The sequence below is a fragment of the Labrus mixtus genome, chromosome 6 (genome assembly GCF_963584025.1).
Source record: "Labrus mixtus chromosome 6, fLabMix1.1, whole genome shotgun sequence".
In the NCBI taxonomy this organism is placed as follows: Eukaryota; Metazoa; Chordata; class Actinopteri; order Labriformes; family Labridae; genus Labrus; species Labrus mixtus.
In genome coordinates this window covers 6,231,377-6,256,627 of record NC_083617.1, presented here as the reverse complement: position 1 = coordinate 6,256,627, position 25,251 = coordinate 6,231,377, and the positions used below count along the sequence as shown (strand labels likewise).

Genomic DNA, 25,251 nt, shown 5'->3' with positions numbered 1-25,251 from the left:
CTTGCCTGTGCAAAAAATAATGAAAGCTCCACATAACTTTTTTAAAATTGTGATAAGTAATAGTTGTACAGGTTGTTACTCACCGTGGTTTACTCAAGTTGTTTCTCAGATGTTCAGTTTTGAACAACATATTTGGCCATTAGATAAAGTTTAGAAGGGATAAGATTAAAGAGTTATGTCTGAGTTAATATTTGCAAATTATAGGATAACTTTGCCTAGTGAGAATAAAATATAAAAAAGACATTTCCGAAGGTTTAGGCAAAGGAAAAAAAATGCATTCATGTTTGAATTGTAAAAAGTATCACCTAAATTAACATGTTAAATAAGTTTTAAATGTCTGTTTAGTAACTAAGCTGGCCTAAAACTTTCTCATTAGGACAGGACAAGGTCTGAATCTATTTATTTTAATAGATGAACATTCATCTGATTATGTAATCCTGGAAGAATCCGTAGAGCAAATAATAACACGGCAAAATGAATAGTTTGTTTCTCTGGTCAGGCTTTGATGACACCATAATTAAGTGTAAAGATTTATGTAGGCTATGTACATGAAACAGTCAAGTGAGCCTTGAATAAAAAAGACTCCCAGAATCATGTTGCTGGGAGAGAATGAACATTTTAGGTTTATAAAAGAAGACCTTTATCAAAAATTCGACGATTATAAATACACATAAATTTCACACGTTTAGAAGCGGAACCTTTTAAATAACCAGGCTTTTGTTTCAAGTCGGCATGTAAACAGTGGAGCACAGCATGAGCACATCCAGAGGAGCATTCAGAGCAGCAGGTCGTTAAAAAATTCAGTCTTCTTTTAATACAAATGTTCGTCGACTGTGGTCAAAGTCAGAAAAACAGCAGTCATGAAATTGCACCAGACTCTCCGGAATGTCAGCAAGTTCAGATCCGTTTTCGACTTCGGTGGACGGGAAGTGGCTCACTGGTTCCCCGGACACATGGCTAAAGGTGACAGCTTTTCTCTTTTCTCTCACAGTGATACTTATTGTAATGTGATGTACAATAATAAACATGTATTTGGAATATAAACTTTGTTTTCCCTGCTGTAACAAGAGCTTGTAACATTTAGTGGTCGCGTAGCTACTGTTGCCATGGTTACATGATGTGACCTTTGCAGGACTGAGGCAGATGAGAGCCAGCCTGAAGAGTGTGGACTGCATCATAGAGATCCACGATGCCAGAATATCCTTTTTTTTAATAAAAATAATAATAAAAGTAAACAATCAATACAGTCCATTCATTTAATAAATAATAATGTTTAAAATCGTAATTATTTAATCATCATAGAAACAGTATAATCTTCTGCTAGTGCTACTGGGTGCCTGCTGTTATCATAAAAAACACTTTTCCATACATTTCCTTTGAAGTTAATTACAACAAATGAATGATAGAAATAGATCATCACAGCATTGAATAATCAAATGCATTGTCAGATAAGCAAGACTTGAATATCACTGAATAATCACTTTAATCTAAATTGATAGTCAGCAGAGAAACGTTTAATTTTGTGTTAAATTAACAAAGAGCTTCTGTTAATGTAACAGGCAGTCATTAAAGAAAACGTTTAAATCTAAAGTAGTTTAAAAAGTAGTCAGTGCCATCGTTATATTTTCTCCTCGTTAATTAAAATCCTTGCAGCAGAATTTTCTACACAGAGGACATCAGTGGTCTGACGTCAGAGATTTACTGGACGTACTAAAATCAAACCTGGCCTAGTGGTCGAATATATTAATCTAAGTTTCGTATACTATGTTTCCTACCACATAGGGCTCGGAAATATATCGAGTTTTTAAGATATGTCGATATATTTTCAAACAAGATATAGGGTAAGACAATATTGTTAATATGGATATAGTTTATGTTGCATTAAAATAACGTTCTCGAGGTGCCAGGTTGCCTTTTCCTCATCTCACTGATGATGACTGACTGTCTGTTCCTCTTAACCCTGCTCCTCCTCTCTCTCTCTTTTATTGTATTTAAGGAACATTTATAATATTACTTTTTAAATTCATAAACAGGTAGTTTATTTTTCCATGTGTTTTCACTGTTAATAAAATACATATCGATATATATCGAGTGTCGCCATTCAGCTAAACAATATCAAGATATGAGTTTTGGTCCATATCGCCCAGCCCTACTACCACAGACATTTTTGTAAATGTGATTTAACGTATGGGATCTTGACCAATGCCTTTTCCTTGTGTAGTTTAAGGCTTGATTAGTATATGGAAAGGCAGACGACTTCAGTTTACAGAGTGCTTCAATCTCTTGTTTTAATTTCTTCATAGAAGATAGAATTGTTATGGCTTAAAAAAAAATCAGAGGCCCAGTGGGTCTTTATTGCCTTCCATGCTGAGGTTTTCTTGAGCGATAAATCGGAAAAAGTTTCTTCTTTAACATGGAGCAACATCCCCCTCTCCGGAAGAAACCCAGAGTTTCAGGAGAGTCTCAGCGTCAGACCACATCTGCTCATTCTCAACAAAATGGACCTCGCTGATCTTTCCAAGAAGCAGGTAAAGAGCCACATGTCACCAGATTTTTAAAAATCAGTAAAATGAAACTAATATCTCAACAATGACTTTTTCAGAGCATCCTGAAGAAGCTGGAAAAACGTGGGGTGAGAAATGTTCTCTTCACCGACTGTTTAAAGCAGAGAGATGAAAACGTCAAAAAGGTAGAGGTCTCATCTTCACTGAAAACTGAACTTTTGAACGTTTGCAGAAGTTTACTCTTCGATGAAAAGCTGAGCATGATTATGCAATCCATGTCTGTGTATATTTGTGTTTTAGTTGGTGCCAATGGTCGTGAAAGTTATCGAGAGCGAAGCACGATTTAACAGAGAAGAGGTATTCTTACACCAGTCAGTTTGATCTTTCTATTTTGTTGCATGATTCGTTTCTACTTTGACAAAAAACAACTATAAATGGCAGCTTGATGAAGATTTAACTTTTGTCGCTGACGGCAGAACAACCTCAGTCTTATTTTTCTGTCACATATCGCCCAATATTTATACACTATTACCATTAAGTCTTTCATAACGTACATTACAAGATATCAAAATATCAGAAAAATGTCCTCTTAAAAGTAATGTCCTCCACAAACTGTGATTCAACATATCAAATAAAAATTCTACCTAATGTAATTTCACTTACTAATGTAAACACATCTTCAATCGTTTATCTCCACTGTGATATTTACTTTATCTTTCTCACCATATGTTTATGGTAATTTAATTAATACATTTTTGCTCAAAGCTTGTCATTGTGTTTTTCAGAACACAAATTATTGCATGATGGTGATTGGGGTGCCCAACGTAGGGAAATCATCTCTAATCAACTCGTTAAGAAGGACAAACTTGAAAAAAGGTTTGTGTTGTCAAGTAGTTACCTGTTGTTGAACATCGATCCGGTAAAATATATAACAATGAATATTATTCTTATGTAACCATCTTAGGTCGTGCATCTCGAGTAGGAGGGGAACCAGGTATCACTAAAGCAGTCTTGACTAGGATTCAGGTAGGAGTGGAGGACATGAGTGTCTCTGTTGAAGTGTACTTATGTGTTCATGGATTCAGTGTTGTAGCTGTCTTTGTCCTTAGGTGTGTGAGCGACCCATAATGCACCTGTTGGACACACCTGGGGTCTTGCCCCCTAAGATTGAGAGCATTGAAACAGGCATGAAGCTGGCTTTATGTGGTGAGCAGAAACAGGTTATTTTTTTAACTCCTAAAAATGATTTACTGTCATTCAGGAAACAGCTTATAGAAAACGTGTTGTTCTGTGTTCTGTAAAATGTCTTGGACTTTTGTCTTCATAAGAGGTGTTTTGGATATGTTTTTCTTTCTTACTTCAGGAACTATCCTGGACCATTTAGTGGGTGAAGACATTATTGCAGACTACTTACTTTATTCTCTAAACAGGCTTGAGAAGTTCAGGTATGAAGAATGATGAATAAATACACATTCAGATTAAAAGCGTATTCCTCTTACTTCTCATAACTGTTGTTGTTTTAATTAATCTGTGTGTGTGTGTTTTTGTGCAGTTATGTCGAGAAATACGACCTCCAAGAGCCGAGCGATGACATACAGAATGTCCTTAAACGCATCGCTGTGAAACTTGGAAAGACTCAACGGGTCAAAGCCATCACTGGAGTTGGTAAGAAATTGCTTATTATAAAAATACTCCTGCTACATACAAAGTTAATGGCTCACTTTGATTCATATTAAGAGTTAAAGGTTCTGATTTGGGGAAATAACGTTTTTAGCTGTCTTTCTTAAAGATAGATGAGAAGATCTTAATTAGCCTGATGTCTTCAATAAATAAATCTAAATTGGACTTAGTTTATGTCAAAAGAAAAACTTTCCCTTTCTAACTTATTTTAAACATCATTTCACAATTAACCATGTTCATTTTTAAACCTGAAAAAGCAGATTTAATCCATCAACTGTGAGTAACTTTAATTTTGCTATGATTAAATGCTGGACACAACAGTACATCTAAACAGGCTGTCCAGTAAACAAGTGATAATCTCATTTAAAAAATCATGTATGTTTGATATAAATTGCATCTGAGACTCTGAGCTGGAAAGAGGAATTAGAAAATATTGATCTTGTGGCTGCTTTGCTTTCAGTCAAAAAGAGGTAATTAAAGTTTCAAAACCATCCTCACAGTATTTTTTTTTTTACATATTTCCTAAAAGAACAAAACTTTTCTTAAAATAATTTGTCCCATAACTTATTATGCACTATATGTATACATATTTAATGAGTACTTACATGCTAACCAGACAGGCTTATGTGCACTCTCACTTCACTCTGACAGTTTTCCCCTCATCTCCCTCAGGTAACATTACCGTCACTGTCCCAAACTACACGGCAGCCGCGTACAATTTCATACGAGCCTTCAGGAAAGGAGAGCTGGGACAAGTCATGCTGGACTGATGGAGCCTTTTTGACGAATATCATCAGAGACTGTTTGTGGGTTATATCATCAGAGACTGTTTGTGGGTTTGCCCTCGACTGGAAGAATTTATATTTCACACACAAGTGTCATAAAGTGAACATAGTCTTTCTCTGTCCTCGTGCTTTAGACATCATAAAGACTAGATTACGTCTGTTTTCTATATGAACGACTTGAGATCTTCCAAATCTCTGTACACTTTGTAAATAAAAGATTTTGCCTCGATTCAGGTTTTTCTCAGCTTTGAGCATGCATGACGCAAACATCTGACATGGTGTAAACAGGATATTTATTAGCATATAGACACTTATAACAAATTCTTTATTATGTACATAGGTGTTGTAGCGTATAACAGAGTGCACTTGATGTGGAACAGTCTGTTGCTCCTGAGTGTCTGCTGCAGGTAAAAATCCCTTCCGGGACAAAACTGTGGAAACCTTAAAAAACACGGAAAATGTTGAGAGCAGCAGTTTTTTTTTCTAGTGTCCTCCCCCAGCCATGAAGGGTTTTGTACAAGGTCTGAGAACACACACAGGGTTATTTTAAGTGTTATGAAAGGGTGTTTATAGTACAAAATATTTGAAATGGTTGTGATAAATGCAGTTCCATTCTTGTGGCAGAGATTCACCGTTTGTCTGTCATCATTAAAATCATAGAGAACTTGTATTTTTTAAATGATTTGGCAGTTTGGTTTCAGGAGGTTATGCTGGTTTTAACTTGGCACTTTTACTCTGTCAACAAGAGAAAATATTTGAATGCTTGGTCACCTGAACTTTAATGGTCTACATGACCTCCAGCAAGTCCAAAAACAATAATTCTAGCTGTTCTGAGCAGCAATAATGGTGATTTCCTTTTGCATTTTATCATACAAAAATAAACGTTTTCTGGGATGCATTAGAGTTTGGCACTACAATTAAACTGGCAGCCAGAGATTTTATTGAAGTTTATCGTGAATGCTCACATTCACATGGCGGCAATTTTCCTCTGATGTCACAATCGGGGAGGGAAGTTAAAACTATTTTTTAACCACGTCCTGCTGTGTTCAACGTTTGCAAAACCAAACAGAATGTTATCTCAAAAAGCTTTGCCATTTCACCGCCTCCGGGTTGACAAGCATCTAAGAAGACAATTACAGGCAAATATCTGAATATCTGGGAGGGTATTATATTCAGTAACTCATCTGCTACTGTTGGACATAAGCTAACTTTAGCATTCATCATTACCAAATAGTGTTATCTTGACAATATGCAAGGGAAGGCCCAAATTACTGGCAATCTAACTAGAGGTAGCTAGCTAACAGTAAGGTAGCTAGGATTAGCTGTTCTAGCTAAGCTATTACCTAATGGTTTGTGGTAAATGTGGTTTTCCCAAGTTAACTGGGAAAACCACATTTACACTTCAAACCATGGTCCAAGTTAACTCAGTATTGTCTCAATTATTGCCCTGCTTTATCACTATCTATCTGTCATTTTCATCTGGTGAAAGTGGTTAATCAGCATTTTTTTCTGTTTGATAGTTTAAGGGACACAATACGAAAGGAAATACACAAGTTCCTAACTAATTGTAGAGTTTGGAAGCTAACTTTAAGGTAACGTTAGCTGTTACCTAATGGGTTATAAAGTCTTGAAGAGCCTGAGGCCCAATGTCCCTCTCTTTTTAACAACCTATTGTCTTTTTTCACTTTACATTGTGAATCTCATAAATCAGCTATTTATTCTGTTAAAACTTTCCCACAACATCATAAGAAAGGAAAAGTCCCCAACCACGAGTTAGCAGTGGAGCTAGTTATCGTACAATAAGCTAGCTATAATGGGTTGAATGCTAATGTTAGTTGCTGTGACTTGACTGTCTGTTTCAAGTTTGTTTTACTTGAAGATAAGGCCTGATGTCTCTTGATTTCACCATATTTTGTCTTCCCATTTGCTGATCGATCGAGAAGCAGTAAGAATATAGGGCTTTGTCGTATTTCCTTCTTTAGAATATTTGCAAACCTTGACTACAGCAGTGCAACCCTGAGCTGGAGGTCAAAGAAAAAGGCCGCCATGTGAAAGCGGTAAATTGGCATTTTTGACTGATTCCACATTTTCCTCAGTTCGACTTGGGACGGAGGCTTTAAGGGGGAAAACTAACTCTGGACTTCAGCCCACGTTTCTAACACAGGGACCGACGTAGGTTTGACAAACGTGCACTCTTTGAGGGGTGAAAGGTCACGTAAAATACCTTGCTGGTAATGCATTGGTCAGTTTGGTGTGGATGATATATGTGCAAAAATGTACAGTACAGTGATGTTATTATTGTTTCGTCTTAACACGACATGTTGCGTTGCACCTCTTACTGGTTTTCACAGAACAAATTCCAGCTAGAACCTCACATGGTAGTCAGATCTTCGACCCAATCAGGGATTCTTCCTAAAAAAAAAATACAACCTGAAAGTCTACAGTAAACTGTCCAATAAGAGTCCAAACTTTGGGGAAAATGTTGCAATAATGATAGAAACCAGTTGAGCGAGAGAAGATCCATTTTGAGTGGAGCCAGACATTAGTGCATCAAAGTAATTGGTCCTGTTGAAGAAATCCAGCTCCTCCTCTGAGGTATCAGCTTTGCTGCGGCGGTAAGCAGAGGCGTACCATTTATCGGCTGATAAAGCCACCGCTGCCCCTGCTGCTGCTGCTGCTGCGACCCTCACTGGGGACGACCGCCCTGCCGCCCTGTAGCGGGAGCGCGTCCCACCGTAAGCGCCCCCGCCCCTGTAATTCCCCGCTGTGGAGCTGCGGGAGGAGGAACCCCGAGAGGAGCCCCGGGAGCCTCCACGACCGCCCTTGGACAGCACAGGCTCACACAGGAAAGCAGTGAGCAGGAGGCAAGTCCAGCAGGTTGCAACCAGCTGGTTTATTCCTGACATCTGTGCAGGAAGAAGAAATTAAAGGAGAATCACGTTTAAGTTTGTGCTCCTTTAAATGTGTGAAATAAAGAAATTATACATCTGGCTGTTGCAGAAATAATCATTTGATTTTGTGTGGGTGAACACTGGAGCTCACTACTCACTGATCAATACTCTATAAAATCCTCTTAAGCCATAGTGACATAATGTCCTCTCACCAAAAAGAAGAACTCAGGTTATTCTCCTGAACAACATAAAAAATATCATCTTCATAACATCTGTGAGGCAGACTGTCGCTCTCTATCAAAGTAGGTCAGTTTAAAATATATGTATGCACACAAGAGAAAAATGCCTTTAACCTCAATATGAAGGAGATAAAATTTTGCTCTTGGATTATTGTGAAGAAAAGGCTAAATATCTGTTACAGCCCATGTTCAGATGTGATAGGCCATCATTTGATTATAGAGATCTAGAAGGCAGGTCGGCCATTCAGTAGAAATGCACGAAATATTAACATCATTTTATTTATGATTTATGATTTTTTACAAATTCCTCTACAAAGCAAACGCATGCATGTTTATGATAAAGATCTTAATATCTTAGAATACATTTTTATTTTATAAATTAGCTTATATGTTACTGTGATGAATCCTGAAGGAACCACTTTAAAATAAATACTGTATGAATAAACACTCACGATCGTGTTCATCAGCATATCTGATGGGTGATGCTTACCTTATAACCGTCTGGGTTTATCCTTGTCTAATGTCTTTTCAGGAGGAGAGGTGATAAAAGGGAATAATCACAGACGATGTAGGCTCGTTCACAGAGATGTCCACGAGAACGCGCAGCGCGCTCACGAACAGTCTCTCTTATGAGCCGCTGTCAGTCCAAATCTTATTAAAATCTATTTATATATATATTATTAGAGATGCACTGACTGATTTATTTGTCCACCTCCTTCACACGTTTTGTGATCAGGTTATTATGATGATACAATGTTTAACATGACAGGTTTCTCTTTTCTCTTCTGATGAATATTACAATGTAGGTTTAATGCTTTATGTACAAAAATAAATCTACATGTAAAGGACAATTGTTAAATAATTTAATTAATAATCGAACATGGGTATTTTTGTTGTTGCATTTGATTAAATATGTGTATTGGTTCATCCGTTTAAAAAAAAATCTAAAAATAAACATTGTACTGAAGATGTTATCCTGTTCAGTTAGATGATAATCCTAATAATATAGCCTGTATTAATTAGGTTAATGTTATGTTGTGTTTTGCCTTATTTCTCTGTTTGATCTGGTGGTTGTTCATTTAAATACATATTAATATTAATCTTTTTATTTTGAGTTCAGTTCTCAGTGGACGTCCTCAAACAGAAAATGTATGTTAAATAAATATTAAAATTCGAAACAGATAATGGATTTATGTAGACCTAATCTTTAAATAATAAACACTCGAGTACACAATGAATGTGCTCTTTGAACGCAGGTGTTAGTTAAAATAAAATAAATAACTGAAGCATCAGAATGAAAAGAATAAAAACTAGACAAATCTAATTACACGCTCATGTGCACTCCGCATCCACCAGGTGGCGCTAATGCAAGTCACCCAAACATTTCTCCTCATGGAAAACACCAACGAAGAAGACTGAACAGGAAGGAGTTGCAAGCGATCTTGGAGCAAGTTCACTGACAGCAGTCCTTCTTCTTCTTCTTCTCCTCTTTCTGTCGTCATGGCTTTCCTCTGCAGAAACGCAGCTTTGCTCCTGAAGAACTCCAGAGCAGCGCCGGCCGTCCTGTCTGCTGCTCGTCTCTACAGCTCAGGTGTGTTTTAACAAACGGCTCAGGTTCAGTTTCTGCACCAGCTCACAGCTATGCTACAATGTCATGAAACCTGCGTCACTGAATGTGCGACGCAGGTGAAGCAGGTAGACTGTTATTTTATGTAGTTTATTTTATGACATTACGTCATACATGAGCTTTGTTCACCTCAAAACGTCAAATAAAATAATAAAAGTATCAAATAAAATCAAACATATAAAAAATACAAAACAAAATGAAAAGCATGAAAATACAATAAACAAAAAAACAATGTTCAAATTATTTCACAAAAAAAGAAAAAGCTAATTACATATATTCAATTGATATGCCTGAAAAGGAAGAAGTATAAAACTTATTTAATCCTTTTCCACAGCTCAATAATTAATATTTATTAAATTAAATTAACTTCCTGTGTTCCTTATACTCTCTCTAAATATACAATTTGTTTACTGTTGTGCTGAAATTAGATGGAAGGTAGTTTCATGACAAGTTGTTGACATGAGGATCAGCTCTGGTCAAATAAAGTACACACACACACACACACACACACACACACACACACACACACACACACACACACACACACACACACACACACACACACACAGGTGTTCTTTCTTGAAGCTTGCAGTGATAACCTCAAGACATCACTAAAATGAAAACATTACAGCTGCGCCTCTTAAAAAGGTTTTTATTTTAAAATGATCAAGTTAAGTTAATTATTTCCTTGACAGTGAGAAGTGTGATTGAAAATGTGTTTATGTAGTTCTGTGAAAACATTGCTCAATCAAAAGCCCATGCTGTCTTTAATCAACAGAGCGGCTGACCTAATGTCAATAAATCCTCTCCTCAAGGTGTCACTTAAGTTAAATTCAAGTTTTCCTGAGACAGATGTTTATGCTTGTACATGAAAAACTATTTGTCCAAGCTTGGAGTAATAGTTTTTTGAGGTTGGTTAGATTTTTACTTAGAACTTGAAACACCAAAAAACCTGATTTTCTTAGAGTAAAGAAGGAGTCTCGGTTCTGTATCTTTGCTCGGGTGTCAGAGGCCTCAGATGTCTCAGTAAGGCCTTGACACACAGGCTGTTAAAGTTGACCTTTCACCCTTTCTGAAATGATTAACCTTGACTTCATTTTGTCGTGTGATATGAGGATAAGACGGCTCAACAGAGATGATGACTCATCACCTGGTTTTTAAGACTGAACTGTATAAAAGTTCGGTCAGTATGATATTTAAACACGTTTTTTATCACATTTTATGGGATTGAAAAGATCTGTTAAGTCTAAACGAGAACTGCACGTGATGTTTATTTAACTATCAATATGTAAGCTTGTTATTTTTATGATAAACCATTTAGTTATTGACATGATGAATCTGTTATCATATTAATTGATTTATTTTCTTTGAATGGATTAATTGCTTATCGTTGCAGTTTTAGTCTTAAACTCTCCTGCAGAAACCCTCAACACTCAGAGCCACCTCTTTGGTTTTTTCTCTCCGTGCAGGAGGTCAGTACGAGTATATTTTGGTGGAAAAGCGAGGTGAGAAGAGTAACGTGGGTTTCATCCAGCTGAACCGGCCGAAGGCTCTTAACGCCCTGTGTGACGATCTGATGAGGGAGGTGGGTCAGGCCCTGGACGCCTTCGAAGCTGACGGGGACGTCGGAGCGATCGTCATCACAGGAAGCGACAGAGCGTTTGCAGGTAGTTTGATGGAGAAGTTTTTCTTTTTAGCGAGGAGTAGAGGGTATGAAGTAATGTGACGTGTGAGGTTTTTGTGTTCCCCAGCGGGCGCGGACATTAAGGAGATGCAGAATCGAACCTTCCAGGAGTGTTACGGTGGAAACTTCCTGGCTCACTGGAACAGAGTGTCCACAGTGAAGAAGCCTGTGATTGCAGCTGTCAATGGATTCGCTGTGAGTGTCCTTTTTCTTTTCTTTTGTATTACTGATACTTAATCATAATAATAAATTAGATTTATATAGCGCTTTTCTAAATACTCAAAGACGCTTTGACGGGAAACAACAAAAATCAAAGCAAAAACTAAGAGAACAATACAACATAGAAGTTTTGTAAAGGGGAGAGGATGAGAGTCAGTGGTTGTAGGCGGTGATGAAAATGTGAGTTTTTAGGGATTTCTTGAAGGAAGTGAGTGTGGGGGAGTCTCTGATGTTTTTAGGGAGAGACTTCCAGAGAGTGGGAGCGGCAATGGAGAAGGCCCTGCCCCCCCCCCCCCCCCCCAGGATTATTTATTTTATAATTGAGGGGGGGATGGTACTGTATGTAGTTTGATTTACACAAAATAAGGATAAAAAAATATACAAATTAAAACACATGGAAATGAGTAAGAACAAAACAAGAAAAGAAAAATGTCTAGCCAGAAGAAAACAGTGAATCTCAAACTGAAAGTGTTTGAGGTAATGTGTAGGATTCGAACGCAAAACCAGAAAGTTAACAGAGATGATAAACTACCGCTGAGTGTCTTTATTCAAGTCTGCAACCCGTGTTTTTACTCAAGATTTAAGACTTAATTTCTGCATAGATTCCAAATGTGAATTAAACATCTTCCCTTTATATTCAGGGCTGAACTCAGATGTGTCTTATCTCCTGAGTTGGTTTTAGCTGAGAGCAGTCTTAATGAAGGATTCTAAGTCGATGCACCAACAGAACATCAACCGAGGCAAAACTACATCGAGTCTAAGCGATGCCCATTCATGCATATATGAACTAAAGCTCTTCCCTTTACTTTAAGTCATTATCTCACGCTCATGTAATAACAATCTGTGTCGGGTATTCTGTAAACAAACGGTAACAAGAGGCCAAGGACAAAGCTCCAGATTAAAAACACAGGGATGTTCACACCTTTAAACCAATAATATAGCTTTAACTCTATACATAAAAAATATTTGATCAGTTGGGGATGCACAAAATGTTTGGGCATGAGTCAGTGATTTGTGAGATCAGAGGAGGGGCTTAAGTAAAACGGCTTTTTTTCTGTGTCTTTCTGCTGTATAGCTGGGCGGAGGCTGTGAGCTGGCCATGATGTGTGACATCATCTATGCTGGAGAGAAGGCGCAATTTGGACAACCAGAGATCCTGCTGGGGACCATTCCTGGTAAAAAAAAAAAAAAAAGCTCTTTTCTTTTCAGTTCAGACTTCCTATTGCACATTTGATCAGACTGTTGATGACGTCCGTCTCTGTGCAGGCTCTGGAGGCACCCAGAGGCTGACGCGTGCTGTCGGAAAGTCTCTGGCTATGGAGCTGGTTCTCACAGGAGACAAGATAAACGCACAGGACGCCAAACAGTCAGGTAACAGCGGAGTTTGAAAAGTGTTGGTACTTAAGTCCAGTTTTAAATATTTGTACTCAACTTGAGCTTTTCTATTCTGACGTCATCTCTTCTTCTTCTTCTTCTTAATGTCTGATCATATAGTAAGGTCAGTTTATGAATTAATTCAGTAGACGTCTTACATTTTGTTCCTTTAATGTTTATGTGTGAAGCTGAAAGAAGGTATTTCAGTTTTTCCATCAGATTGAATCTCTGACTCTCTGGAAGTCACTCGATCAGAGCCCAACCGATCAATCGGCAAGACGATCATATCGGCCGATATCAACATGTCCAGTGATTGTATTGGCAGATTTTATTGCAGATATGTGCTGATATTTGTAGATTTATATACCAGTCACATAGCATTTCATTTCAGTTTCATTGTATTACACTGGCAGTTCTCTGTCTATCAGTGGAGGTTGCTGTATGGATTACAAAAAGCATTATCACTCTCCAGTGTCGAGCGGTGATGAATGTACATGCGCAGTAACTTTCCAGTTTAATGACCATCTTGTCTTCATTAAATATATATTCCCACAAATGTTTGATATCTGCATTTGAGGGACTAACACAACATGTGTGTGTATCTATCTCTACAAAGAAAGATATCGGCTGATTAATAGTTATCTGATTATTTTTCTCCCCATTATCGATATTGGCCTGAAAAATCTCATATCAGTCAGGCCCTAAACTGGATTAGTAATTTGGGAGCCACTTGACAAATAACCTAAATAAAATCTTTAAAAAAATGATATATAACTCATAATATATCTAGAACAGGAGACACTCTGTAATCAGCTCTATTTATTTTCATAAAAATGTGGACGTGTGTCTCTTAAATTCATACTTTTTTATATATATATAGTTGACTCAGAATATTTTGTTTCCCAGGTTTGGTGAGTAAAATTTTTCCCGTGGACCAGTTGGTGCCTGAAGCTGTGAAATGTGGTGAGAAAATGGCTGCAAACTCGAAGCTGGTGTCTGCTATGGCTAAAGAGGCTGTAAATGCAGGTCGGTGTTCTGATTACAAAAACTTTTAAATCTACTATATCAATAAGTTTTTATGTGTTTCTGACTTGTTCCTTTGTGTGATCACAGCTTTTGAACTGACCTTGGCTGAGGGTAACCGTTTGGAAAAGCGTTTATTCCACGCCACCTTTGCCACGGTGAGTCTTGGAGTCCATCCTAGAGCAAGTGAGGGGGGGGGGGGGGGGGGGTTTCGACTCTGATCTCCACAGTCCAGTCATGACGTGTCTGTGTTTTTATCCCTGCAGGACGATCGTAAAGAAGGCATGACGGCATTTGTGGAGAAGAGAAAAGCCAGTTTCCAGGACAATTAAAAAAAGAGCTCTACAAGAACACAAAGATGATATCAGTGGGTCATTTCCTTAACCGCAATACGTCGAATGATGCAAGAAATTCTGACTGTAGTGGAACATGCAATATGTTTGAATTAGGATTCGGCACTGAGTGAGTGCCTTGTCACCGTGACGCCCTGCCTGCAGAGGGTCTGTGTTAAAATGAAATGCAGTGTATGTGCAGGAGTGGATTCATGTGTGTAAACCTTGGATCGCTGTGTGTGGAATCAGAGGAATCAGTAATGATGATTTGTACGGACTTTGCCTTCTCATTTTCATTTTCTTAACAGGTCGGCACTTTAGTAGGCAAATACTTTGTGTGGACATTTTACAAATAAAGCTCCAGAGTGGTTTTCAGTTGTGCAGCTGGAACATGAACTAAAATAAGAAGTCTTGTCTGCTGTGTTTGTTAAGATACTGCTTAATCAATCAACAATATTACTTAAAATAACTAAAGGGACCTCAAAACACTAAACTTTAGAGCAGGTCAGGACAGTCATCTGCTACAAGACAGGGAGATATACTGGCGGTAACAACGGAGGATGAAGACTTCTGAAAGCAAAACCAACATTGATAGTTACTGAAATATATAAAAAGCTGAAATGTTCTTTAGATATTAGAGATAATTTCAGCTTTAGGAGTCAGGTAGATCCACTTGTATGGCACTTTTCAACTCTTCTGACTACTCATCACATTAACACACTAAAGGCAGAGGATGCTATGTAGTCAGTTATCTCATTTATAAAAACATTCACACGTTGCTGACGTATAGAGGCTGGAGCAATTTGGGGTTCAGTGTCTTGCCCGAGGACACTTCGCCATGTGCCTGCAGGAGCTGGGCAACAAAATCTCAGCCTTTATGTTAATAGACGACCGACTCAACCACTGATCCACAGCCGAATTGAATAAATGTATACAGATGAAGAGAGAGAAGGAGAAAAGGTGTTTGAGTCTTCCTTTATCACACATTTTAATTCCACATGATTTGCCTGTTTGAAGTCTGTTTTCAAATGGTTATTATTTATTTGAACAATTAAAATTAATTTAAATGCTCCAAAATCTAAAACAGATCAAATGAACATAAGTGATGGTTCAGTTCACCTTACACTCAAACCAGTGTATACTTACCACCACTAGATGGCGCCCTCGTGTTGTTACACAAACATCGGTGCAGAAAGTTGACATGCAGACCATAAATTAAATAGATCTGTTGCGTTGACAAGCACAGGGTTGTATTCAGATTAACTCAGTTTATGACAACTAACTGGTGGAGTCTTTAAAATATTGTTAGAAATAAATCAGAAAAACACACATTTGTAGTTTTAGTGTTTGTTAATTACATAAAAAAACCCTCTTTAAGTGTAACAAAGGAAATCTGACTTCTCATGTTTACTTTGATTTAGGCAAAAAAAAAAATCTCAGTTATTCGTAGAGCTTAATTAAAAATTAATAATCAAATGGTTAGATTGTGATATTGGTAAAATGATTTTATTTCAGCACGATTTAAGTTTATCTGAAAGCACTTAGATAAACTTCAGTCTTAGACTTAAGTCACTAAACCGGCTTGATGGTCTTTAGTCTGTTAAACTTTCCTCATATTGGCTGAAAACCATAATTTTAACTTCAAAGAAAACACCAGAACAAATTTGGTTAGTGTGCTCTTTCATGTGCCGCTCCAATCATCGCGAGGCACCTTTTTCTCTCTCTGATCTTCACACGGCGGCGCCCCATATCTCCACAAGGCCATGGCCTAATTGATTTTTATTTTCATTCAATATTCCCCCTGGAGCTGGCTTTTCTTGTCAGCCCCCTGGAACAAAACTTTAAAAAGGAGGAGAGAAGAAAACTCGTCTCCTCTCTCGGCGGGGAGGCACAAAAGTCTGCGGAGAGGCAGCGAAAAGAAGCTCCTTCTCTGAGGCTACCGAAAGGTCAAAATAATAAATGTAGACTCAATTGAGCCTCTCTGCACGCACAAAGGGGGCAAAACGTTACATTCTGGCAGCGCGGACCCTCATAGCGTGATAAACTCATTTAAAAAAGCTGAAATAAAGACAGAGCAGCATGGGTCCAGAGAGGGAGAAAGGGGGCTTTCAGTCCGACAGACAGGCCTGGCTCCTGCGAGGGCCTTTTCTCCTGCCCAGCAGCCCCCCCCCCCCCCCCCCCCCCCTCTCCAAAAACCCCTCAAATATTCTTAAACTACCCTGCCTCTGTGACACTCAGTCAGGACTTTTCTGCATCCAATTAGGGTAATTTTTATCTCCTCATGGATCTGTTTAACTTAAAAAGTAATGTATGGAAAAAGAAAGCAATCCTTTTTTAATTTGAAACTTCACTCCAGTAAAAAAAAAAAGTTCCCTATAAACTATTTTTGAAGTGATATATGGGGTGGATTATTTCATGCAGAATTTGTAGAAGACTAGTGAGTACAAGAAAGATACTTATCAATGTTGAGGATATTATAGTCTACACATAGCCTATGTTTAAATATCTGAAGGTTAAAACGTGGAATAAAGTAAAAACATCTTTCTCATGTGTATTATTAAATGCAGCTGTAACAGGATTGTAAATGTACTATACAGTCCCTAAAGCCTGCAGCTGTAAACGGTGACTTGACTTCCATAAAAGCATTTTTATATGCAGATCTGCTGCCTTTTTTTTTTTTACACAACCAGGATCTGCGGTCTTGGAAAGGATTCCTCAGCATTTTTCAGCCATCCAGCTGAGAGTTTCACTGGAGTGGTTTTCATCTTACAAATATTTTCATTATCTCACATTCTTGGCACCAGAGACTGTGCCAGAATAACACATTCAGCGGCGTCTGCTTTGAATTATGCCCACCCAAGGGTGTCAGGAACAACATAGGCCGAGGCATAACCCACTATGCAAGTTTGCTGGACTAATGACACCAAAGTCCATTTTTTACAGGATACTTCAAAGTCACTTGATGACTTTTACAAAAGCGCCTGAACATTTTTGAAAATTGTAAATAATCACAAAAACATGCACTTATTTATTCACATTAATTAAAGCATAAAAACATCAGCGCACAATTCTCCCCCACCCCTCCCACATATTTACATGTCATGTTTCAAATTCCAATAACACATGGGATGTCCTACCTTCTCTCCCTGATATGATGTTTGATTTGGCTGCCTGGCTGAGGAGCCACTTGAAAGACTAACAAAATCTTCTGTCTTCACCTGATCTATATGGGCTTCAACTTTTTCTATTCTACTTTTTAAAAAAAAATCTATTTCATTCATGCATTTCTAGATAATTAAAATGGCAACAAGAGAAAGGTAACGTCTTATTTTGTAAAAAAAAAAAAAAAATCCAGGAGGAGTCAGTAGGTTTAATAATCATAATCAAATGTTAACTGTTGAAACATCCTGCTAGCCAATCAGAGCGCGGTTTCTAATCATGTGACGTCCTCCAAGACGTCCAAGTTTCACACAAGATAGTTAACCTAAAAAAAAAAAAAAACGTCCTTCCCCACTGACCGAAACTTCAAAATAAGAAAACGTGTTGAAGGACAAACAGGAGATTTCCGCACATAAATATGCGTATTCTCAAAACGTCTTCTCGTTTTGTTACTAATCAGATTTGATCGTCGTGCACATTAAGCAGACCGTAACGAAAACGGAAGTAGGTTGGAGAGAATGCTCTCGCTTGGTTTGAATACTTTCCTGTACTCTCTTCGGTGTATCCGCCGCAATGGTCGTCCTGAAAGGAATCCCCTCTATCCTGTCACCTGAACTGCTGTATACTCTCGCTAAAATGGGTCATGGGGATGAACTGGGTATGAAGTTTAATCACACACTTTAATTTAATTTATCCTGTTGTTATTGTTGACAGTTCTAATATTCAATGTTTGCACAGACAGTCACTGCAGGGTAAAGACTACAGGTTCATATTCACACCTGTGTGACAGACAGACAGTGTAGAACACCTTTTATGATATATATTTTTGATGACATGACATGGATTTAGAGCTATCTATGCAGTTATTTTGATCTGTCAGGTAGGATATTTTATTTCTCAACTTTTGCAGATATAGATAATATTCATAAAGCTCCTGTATGACAGTTTTTGAGTTTGTATTGTTTATTGTGTTGTATTGGTTACGTCATGTGTTCTGTTGCACTGTGTGAGTCTGAATGTTATGGATTTGTATTTATGTAATCTAACTAATGAAACATTGTCATTTAAGATTGGAGACCCCAGGAAGCATAGTTTAATACAGAAGCTAATGGGGATCTCATAAAAAAAAGAATCAATCCGGATGATCAACCTGTAGCTTCACTGGAAAATGAATGAAACGTAACATATTCTCATTCATAATGTTTTTTTTTTTTTTAAGTTCTTGCTGATGCAAACTTTCCAGCATCCTCCATTTGTGCTTGTGGTCCAAAGGAGATTAGAGCTGACGGTATGTAAACACATTTTCAGGAAACAACATTTTTAGATTTGTTTTATTGCAGATTGTTGTTCCAACTTTGCCTGATTTTATTTTCTTGTAGGTTTGGGAATCCCTCAGCTTTTACAGGCCATTTTAAGGCTGTTGCCCCTGGATACCTATGTCCGCTCTGCGGTACAAATCATTTAGTTGTCCATACGGTCCTTTCATTTTCATTCATCTTTTTTTGGTATCAGTTGTTAACCATGTGCTGATGTGTCTCCACAGGCTGCAGTCATGGATCTGGTGGACAGTGACAAAGAGAGGGGTTTTACTGCCCCTATTGTGTGGGACACTTACATTGACCTTATTAGGGATGCTGAGCCTCTGGTAATAAAAAAAAAAAACCCAGTTTCAAACAATAAAACAAGATTTCTGTAACTCAAAATACCTTTATGTTTGACAGTTTGCTTGTGGATTTCTGTTTACACTCAGACATCTCTTGAAAAGATAGAAAGGTTTGCTTTCTATGAACGAGCCAAGAAAGCCTACGCTGTTGTGGCAACAGGGTATGTGCTTTCTTTGCTTTTAATTGTTGATTTGTGTGTGTGTGTGTGTGTGTGTGTGTGTGTGTGTGTGTGTGTGTGTGTGTTTGAAAATTGTTTTCAAATGCATCACTTGAAAAAAGATTTCTAGAAATAAGCAAACATCACATCAAGTCGTAAAATGATGAAAATGGGTGTTTTTTTTTGCGGTAAATAACCGTGTTTCTCTGCTTGATAATCAGACTGGATTACAATTTAGATTTCAGTTCAAACATGTCATTGAAAACCAGCAAGGGAAACGTAAATATTCCTCCCTTTCCGATGTTCCCTCTGCTCTGTCCTCGCAGGGAAACAGCTCTGTACGGGAACCTGATACTGAAGAAGGGGGTGATTCCTGCAGAGCGGCTGGAGTGATGCACAGACACTGAGACGCTACACGTTTAAAGTAATGATGTTGCAATATTCATTTCAATCACAGCTTTAATTCCTTCTTGTGAAAATCAGCGACAGGTGATTTTTAGGCGAAATATTTTTTTTTATCTTTGTACATTTTTCAGGTGAAGCTCTGAATTAAAAACATTTGTTGTTGTAAGTAATACTGTAAATATTTACGATCATTTAGAATTTACAGGTTACATGAAGCAGAAATTTGTTGTCAGTTTTATTAACATCCTCTGCATTGTACATACATTTAAATAAATAAAACAAATGAAGTCTTTAGGAGTGTTTGTTTAAGTATTTTTATCATGAAGATACATTTGAGTGACAGTTGGATGAGTCAGATGACACTTGTGATTATTTACCTTTTTTGTTTTATATGATCTGATCTATAATGAGACGTACACCTGGCTGTTGTTGAAGGATTACCGGTGGTAAATATCATCCAGGTCTTCCTCTGGTTCACTGTGCTTCCCCTGAAACGGCAGATCAACCAGAGCTGCGGCTGGAGCGTCATCTTGGCGAGGGACCGGCTGCAGGAAGTCTTTGTGGTACAGGTCGTCCATGTCCTCCTCTGGTTCAGAGTATAACGCAGGCACCTCAGCACCAGCCTGGTGTTCAGCCACGAGGGGGGCCAAATATCCAGCCAGCTCCTCCCGTGCTTTGTAGTAGACTGCATCCCAATCCTGCTCAGGTTCCACAGGGAGCACCTCAAAATCAGGGTGCTGGACGTCGTCTTTATCCTCCTCCGCCTGCATGAAATGCGCCGGGATGTCCGCAGGGAGGGTGTCCACGTTTTGGATTTGAACCCTGAGGAGATCGGCCATCGAGGGGTGGTACAGGTCGTCCAAGTCTTCCTCCGCCTTCAGGTGCTGTTTGACTTCTCCACCGCCCGTCATGCTCTTCCAGATCTTCATACTTGGGTCGACGTCATGGTCAGTCTCATCCATGTTCTCCGGAGGCTCCACTTCCACTCCCCAGGACATTTTTCCATCCTTATCTACGGACCTGAGATAAAAGAAATGTGAGCACTCTGAGACTGCATTTCCTCCAGAGAAAGAGAGAACGATTCACTTTTATTTTAGCTGAAGGAAATGACAACTTACATAACGCTGTGCTGGAATGTTTCATCTGTAAATTTATTCTGAGAAGAGAGCAGAAATATTATGTGACTGAAAATACTTAGTAAGAAAAATACAAGTAAGAGAACATGCATTTTCAAAACATAACATGACAAAATAGGCATACAATACCCACCAAACATACACTTAAAACAAACAGACAAGAAAATCCAAAAACAATCAAAAAGCAAAACAAAAAGAAGAATCTGCCTGCCTATCATAATGCTAGTTTGGACCCAACTTTTAATGTGTTTATCCCCTCCCAACAGAACTGATCGGTCACCTACAATAAATAATCTGGGGGTAAATGGAATTTTTGGGTCTCTGCAATGTCACATATATTATTATATATCCATGTCCAGAATTGTTGAACTTTGTATTTAGTTTCCTTTTTTACTTTTCTTATTCTTCACAGTTCAAACCGTGTAGCATCTAGGTGAAAGCTTACTTTCAGGCTAATGCTACTAGAGCCTTATTAAAGAGCCAGGCTGAAACATCAATATCAAACATCCCAATTTTTTTATTTATATGTTTCTGTGTTCATTCTGTCTGTGAATTGAAATGCAGGTACACTCATACTTTTTCAACTGAGGAATTCAAAATTCAAAATTTCCCTTTAATACAAAAATAAAAAGTCTTCAGTTTGTGGAGAAAAGCATACAAAGGAACTCATACATACCCAGGGTTTATATGGCTTTGACGTGACGCAGATAATCAGAGAAACACCGACGATTAAAGAAAACCTGCGAGTGAAAAGACTCAGGATTACTGTCGAGAAAAGATCATTATCCAGGGAAAGAAACAAACATGTATGTATACAGGTAGAAAATAAAACCAGGTAAAAAAACAAATCTCTCACCTGAACATGGTGTCGGCTTTCAGCTCAGCTTTGTATCTGAACGATGGGAAATCTTTAACTCGTGGTGGAAATTAAAGACCAAAGTCCCGGCAATAAACAGTCGTATTTTCTCGACCTTTGTATCCACGGAAACAGAAACGTCAGCTGTAATCATCCACGTCTGGTCCGTGTTGTGCTGCACACAACAAAATGTTTTTGATTTAAAAAAAGTAATTCACTACTTTAGTAACAGTGTACATGTATGTGTCTTAATCCAGTGAGCAGGTAAAACTGCATTCTGTTGTCTGGTGTAATAAGTGTGAATGTGCTTTATTATACTGCACGTGATGTGGCCAAAATACATCTGACAACTCCGTCTGTGGGGATTAAACCTGATGTTATGACGACCTTTGACCTTAGAGCTGAGTGTGAGATATTTAATCATGACTCAAACTTTAACATGCAGTACACGTTTAAAAGGGCTTTTCCTATTACCTGTGCGTCCATAACTACAGTGCAATCTCAATTAAGTTTGACTATTACACAATATGGATCTCAGAGCTATGACATTGTGATAAGTGAAAAGTGAAAAGTGAGTTGGCTCTTTTTATGTCAAATTGATGAAAACAAACAAAACTAATACAATTTAACTCGTTTTCAAACCCAGTTATAAATAAGCAGCTTACACCCTGTTATGCCTTTTATTTTTTATTTTAGAGGACAGTGGATAGAGTAGGATACCAGAGAGAGAGAGAGAGAGAGAGACGAGAGAGAGAGAAAAAGAGAGAGAGCGAGAGAGAGAGGAGAGAGACGAGAGAGAGAGAAAAAGAGAGAGCGAGAGAGAGAGGAGAGAGAGAGAGACGAGAGAGACGAGAGAGAAAAAGAGAGAGACAAAAGAGAGAGAGTGAGAGGAGAGAGAGAGGGACGAGAGAGAGAAAAAAAGAGAGAGAGAGAGAGGAGCGAGAGAGAGAGGGACAAGAGAGAGAGAGCGAGAGAGACGAGAGAGAAAGAGACGATAGAGCGACAAGAGAGCGACAAGAGAGCGACAACAGAGAGAGAGACGAGAGAGAGAGAAAAAGAGAGAGACAAAAGAGAGAGAGCGGGAGGAGAGAGAGAGGGACGAGAGAGAGCGAGAGAGAAAAAGAGAGAGAGAGAGAGCGAGAGGAGAGAGAGAGGGACGAGAGAGAGAGAGAGTGAGAGAGACGAGAGAGAAAGAGAGAGAGAGAAAGAGAGCGACAACAGAGAGAGAGAGAGAGAGTGGGGAACAACATTCAGGAAAGGAGCCACAGGTCGGATTCGAGCCTGGGCCGCTCACACTCGAGCCTCTTTACATGGTGCAAGCGCACTAACCGCTAGACTACAGGCGCCCCTGCAGGCAACACTTTCCAGGGAAACTCTATATTATATTTTAGAATCACAATCACTTCATCAACACCTGTCAGACTGATGTGATGTATGTTGCTATGAACATGATTCTGCTGAACATATAGCTTTCAAATTTCTGCTTCATGGCATCATATTATGTATTTATGTAAAGAAGTGACATGTTGTGCATCAAAATGTAAACTATCTTAAGTTGTTTCACACATCAGGTCTTGTGTATGTAAATATGAACTGTGACACAACAATAACTCAACGTGCCCGGCTTACTGTCACAGGAACTTTGTCAGACGCAGACAGGCTGCTCGCTGCGCACAGCTTCAATCATTTAAAGAGACTAATTACCTCCACACACACACACACACATTCACTCACGAGGACCGATTGGAGGCAGATGATCGGCCTGTGATCTCAGTGCCAGGCACCAGAAGCAACTTCACCGAGTGTCAGCTCTTATATATGTTCAAAACTTCCTGTACCCCCCCCCCCCCCCCGTAACTCTGTTGTTTCAAAAATAAAACAGCTCCTTTGTGTTTAATGTACAAAATAACTCTCTTTGTATCTGACAGAGAAAAGAAAACTTTCCCTCTGAGACTTTGTTAATGAAGTCAGAATTATTTAAACAGATGTGAAATAACATTTATACAATTAATGCCATATGATTATCGCTCAGTGTCTGGGGTCCCCCTCCATCAAGCTGCTGTGAATCAGCTCCTCCTCTCCTCTCCTCTCCTCTCTTCTCCTCCTCTCCTCTCCTCCTCTCCTCTCCTCCTCTCCTCTCCTCTCTTCTCCTCTCTTCTCCTCCTCTCTCCTCTCCCCTCCTCTCCTCTCTTCTCCTCCTCTCTCCTCTCCCCTCCTCTCCTCTCTTCTCCTCCTCTCTCCTCTCCCCTCCTCTCCTCCCCTCTCCTCTCCTCCCCTCTCCTCTCCTCTCCTCTCCTCTCCCCTCTCCTCTCCACTCCTCTCCCCTCCTCTCCTCTCCTCTCCCCTCCTCTCCTCTCCCCTCCTCTCTCCTCCTCTCCTCTCCTCCCCTCTCCTCCTCTCTCCTCTCCCCTCCTCTCCCCTCCTCTCCTCTCCTCTGTTCATACAGCAGTGGGAGGGTCAACATATGGGCTAAGCTAACAATGTCTCATAACAACAGGATTCAGCACACATACACACACATGGTACAGTAGAACAGGAGCAGACAGCAACACCACACTTCCTGCTCTGTTTAAAGGATGGCTCCACCGCGTCTGCCTGTCCTCTCTATCAGATCCATATGTACGAGTTCAGGGTTACCCCTCGACCAGCCCCACCCCCAGGTCACTGAGTGGCCTACTGTCTTCTACACTAAAAATGCTCTCCGAAAAAAAAAAAAAAAAGCAAAAGCCAGACATCTGTAAGATAGAAATGTATTCAACAAGTGACTGCTTATTTCAGCTTTCACTTCTGTATTGGGAAGAGATGTTCCAGTACGCTACCAACTTTTTTTCCCTTCTTAATACTTGTAGCAACTAAAGCTTAAAATGCTGCTTAGAGCGCAAGTGAACTTTCAACTGTGACTCACTTTAAATACCAATCGGCAACCTCTGAATGAAGCCAAAACAGAAGTGCAAAAAGCTGCAGTTCCTTGTGGGTGCTGGCTCCAAAAGACCCAGAAGTCCCTTACAAACCCGATATTAAAATGTCTGTTTTGACAGCAGGAATTAACATGTTTACAGTCTGGTACCATTTTGTTTTGGTTTTATGAGTCACTGTCTTTATTGACAACAGAATGAAATATATATTAGAAGAGTAACGTGGGTTTCATCCAACTTTTATATATAAAAGAGCACATGTCACTCCGCTGTTCATCTCCTCACACTGGCTCCCAGTTACTGCTCGCATCAAATCTAAAACTCTGCTGCTCGCTTACAAAACAGCGACAAAAACGTCTCCTCCTTACTTTAACTCATCCAGGTCTACACTCCCCCTCCCGCCCTGACGTGGCGTCTGATCCAACCTTCACAACAGGGTCCTAAGTCTCTGACTAGACTCTTCTCCTCTGTCGCCCCCCGGTGGTGGAATGAACTTCCAAACTCCATTGGATCTGCAGAGTCCCTCTGCACCTTTAAGAAAAAGCTAAAGACCCAGCTCTTTCATGAATACCTACTAACTTAATGATGATGGTCTCCATAT

The 25,251-nt window shown here is 39.0% G+C and overlaps 5 protein-coding genes across 5 annotated transcripts; 3 read left to right on the top strand and 2 right to left on the bottom strand.

Moving 5' to 3' along the window:
- Positions 1 to 757: 757 nt before the first annotated feature.
- On the top strand, positions 758 to 4,966 carry mtg1 (mitochondrial ribosome-associated GTPase 1). Its single transcript, XM_061039671.1, has 11 exons — positions 758 to 963; positions 1,133 to 1,197; positions 2,424 to 2,528; positions 2,603 to 2,689; positions 2,805 to 2,861; positions 3,290 to 3,380; positions 3,469 to 3,530; positions 3,614 to 3,710; positions 3,868 to 3,949; positions 4,057 to 4,169; positions 4,857 to 4,966. The coding sequence occupies exons 1-11, from the start codon at positions 861 to 863 to the stop codon at positions 4,952 to 4,954; spliced, it is 960 nt and encodes a 319-aa protein (XP_060895654.1). The 5' UTR covers positions 758 to 860; the 3' UTR covers positions 4,955 to 4,966.
- Positions 4,967 to 7,407: 2,441 nt separating this feature from the next.
- On the bottom strand, positions 7,408 to 7,875 carry sprn (shadow of prion protein). The gene has a single exon (XM_061041004.1). The coding sequence runs from the start codon at positions 7,873 to 7,875 to the stop codon at positions 7,408 to 7,410; it is 468 nt and encodes a 155-aa protein (XP_060896987.1).
- A 1,642-nt stretch (positions 7,876 to 9,517) lies between these two features.
- On the top strand, positions 9,518 to 14,766 carry echs1 (enoyl CoA hydratase, short chain, 1, mitochondrial). Its single transcript, XM_061039685.1, has 8 exons — positions 9,518 to 9,690; positions 11,196 to 11,393; positions 11,478 to 11,605; positions 12,705 to 12,804; positions 12,896 to 13,000; positions 13,910 to 14,029; positions 14,117 to 14,184; positions 14,293 to 14,766. The coding sequence occupies exons 1-8, from the start codon at positions 9,600 to 9,602 to the stop codon at positions 14,356 to 14,358; spliced, it is 876 nt and encodes a 291-aa protein (XP_060895668.1). The 5' UTR covers positions 9,518 to 9,599; the 3' UTR covers positions 14,359 to 14,766.
- Positions 14,767 to 18,025: 3,259 nt separating this feature from the next.
- fuom (fucose mutarotase) lies at positions 18,026 to 20,035 on the top strand. Its single transcript, XM_061039670.1, has 6 exons — positions 18,026 to 18,175; positions 18,737 to 18,805; positions 18,897 to 18,967; positions 19,061 to 19,162; positions 19,268 to 19,341; positions 19,665 to 20,035. The coding sequence occupies exons 1-6, from the start codon at positions 18,091 to 18,093 to the stop codon at positions 19,729 to 19,731; spliced, it is 468 nt and encodes a 155-aa protein (XP_060895653.1). The 5' UTR covers positions 18,026 to 18,090; the 3' UTR covers positions 19,732 to 20,035.
- Positions 19,859 to 21,876, bottom strand: si:ch211-217g15.3 (uncharacterized protein LOC368914 homolog). The gene is made up of 4 exons (XM_061039669.1): positions 21,736 to 21,876; positions 21,556 to 21,619; positions 20,862 to 20,899; positions 19,859 to 20,763 (listed from the first exon to the last, which is right to left on the bottom strand). The coding sequence occupies exons 1-4, from the start codon at positions 21,741 to 21,743 to the stop codon at positions 20,181 to 20,183; spliced, it is 693 nt and encodes a 230-aa protein (XP_060895652.1). The 5' UTR covers positions 21,744 to 21,876; the 3' UTR covers positions 19,859 to 20,180.
- Positions 21,877 to 25,251: the final 3,375 nt, after the last annotated feature.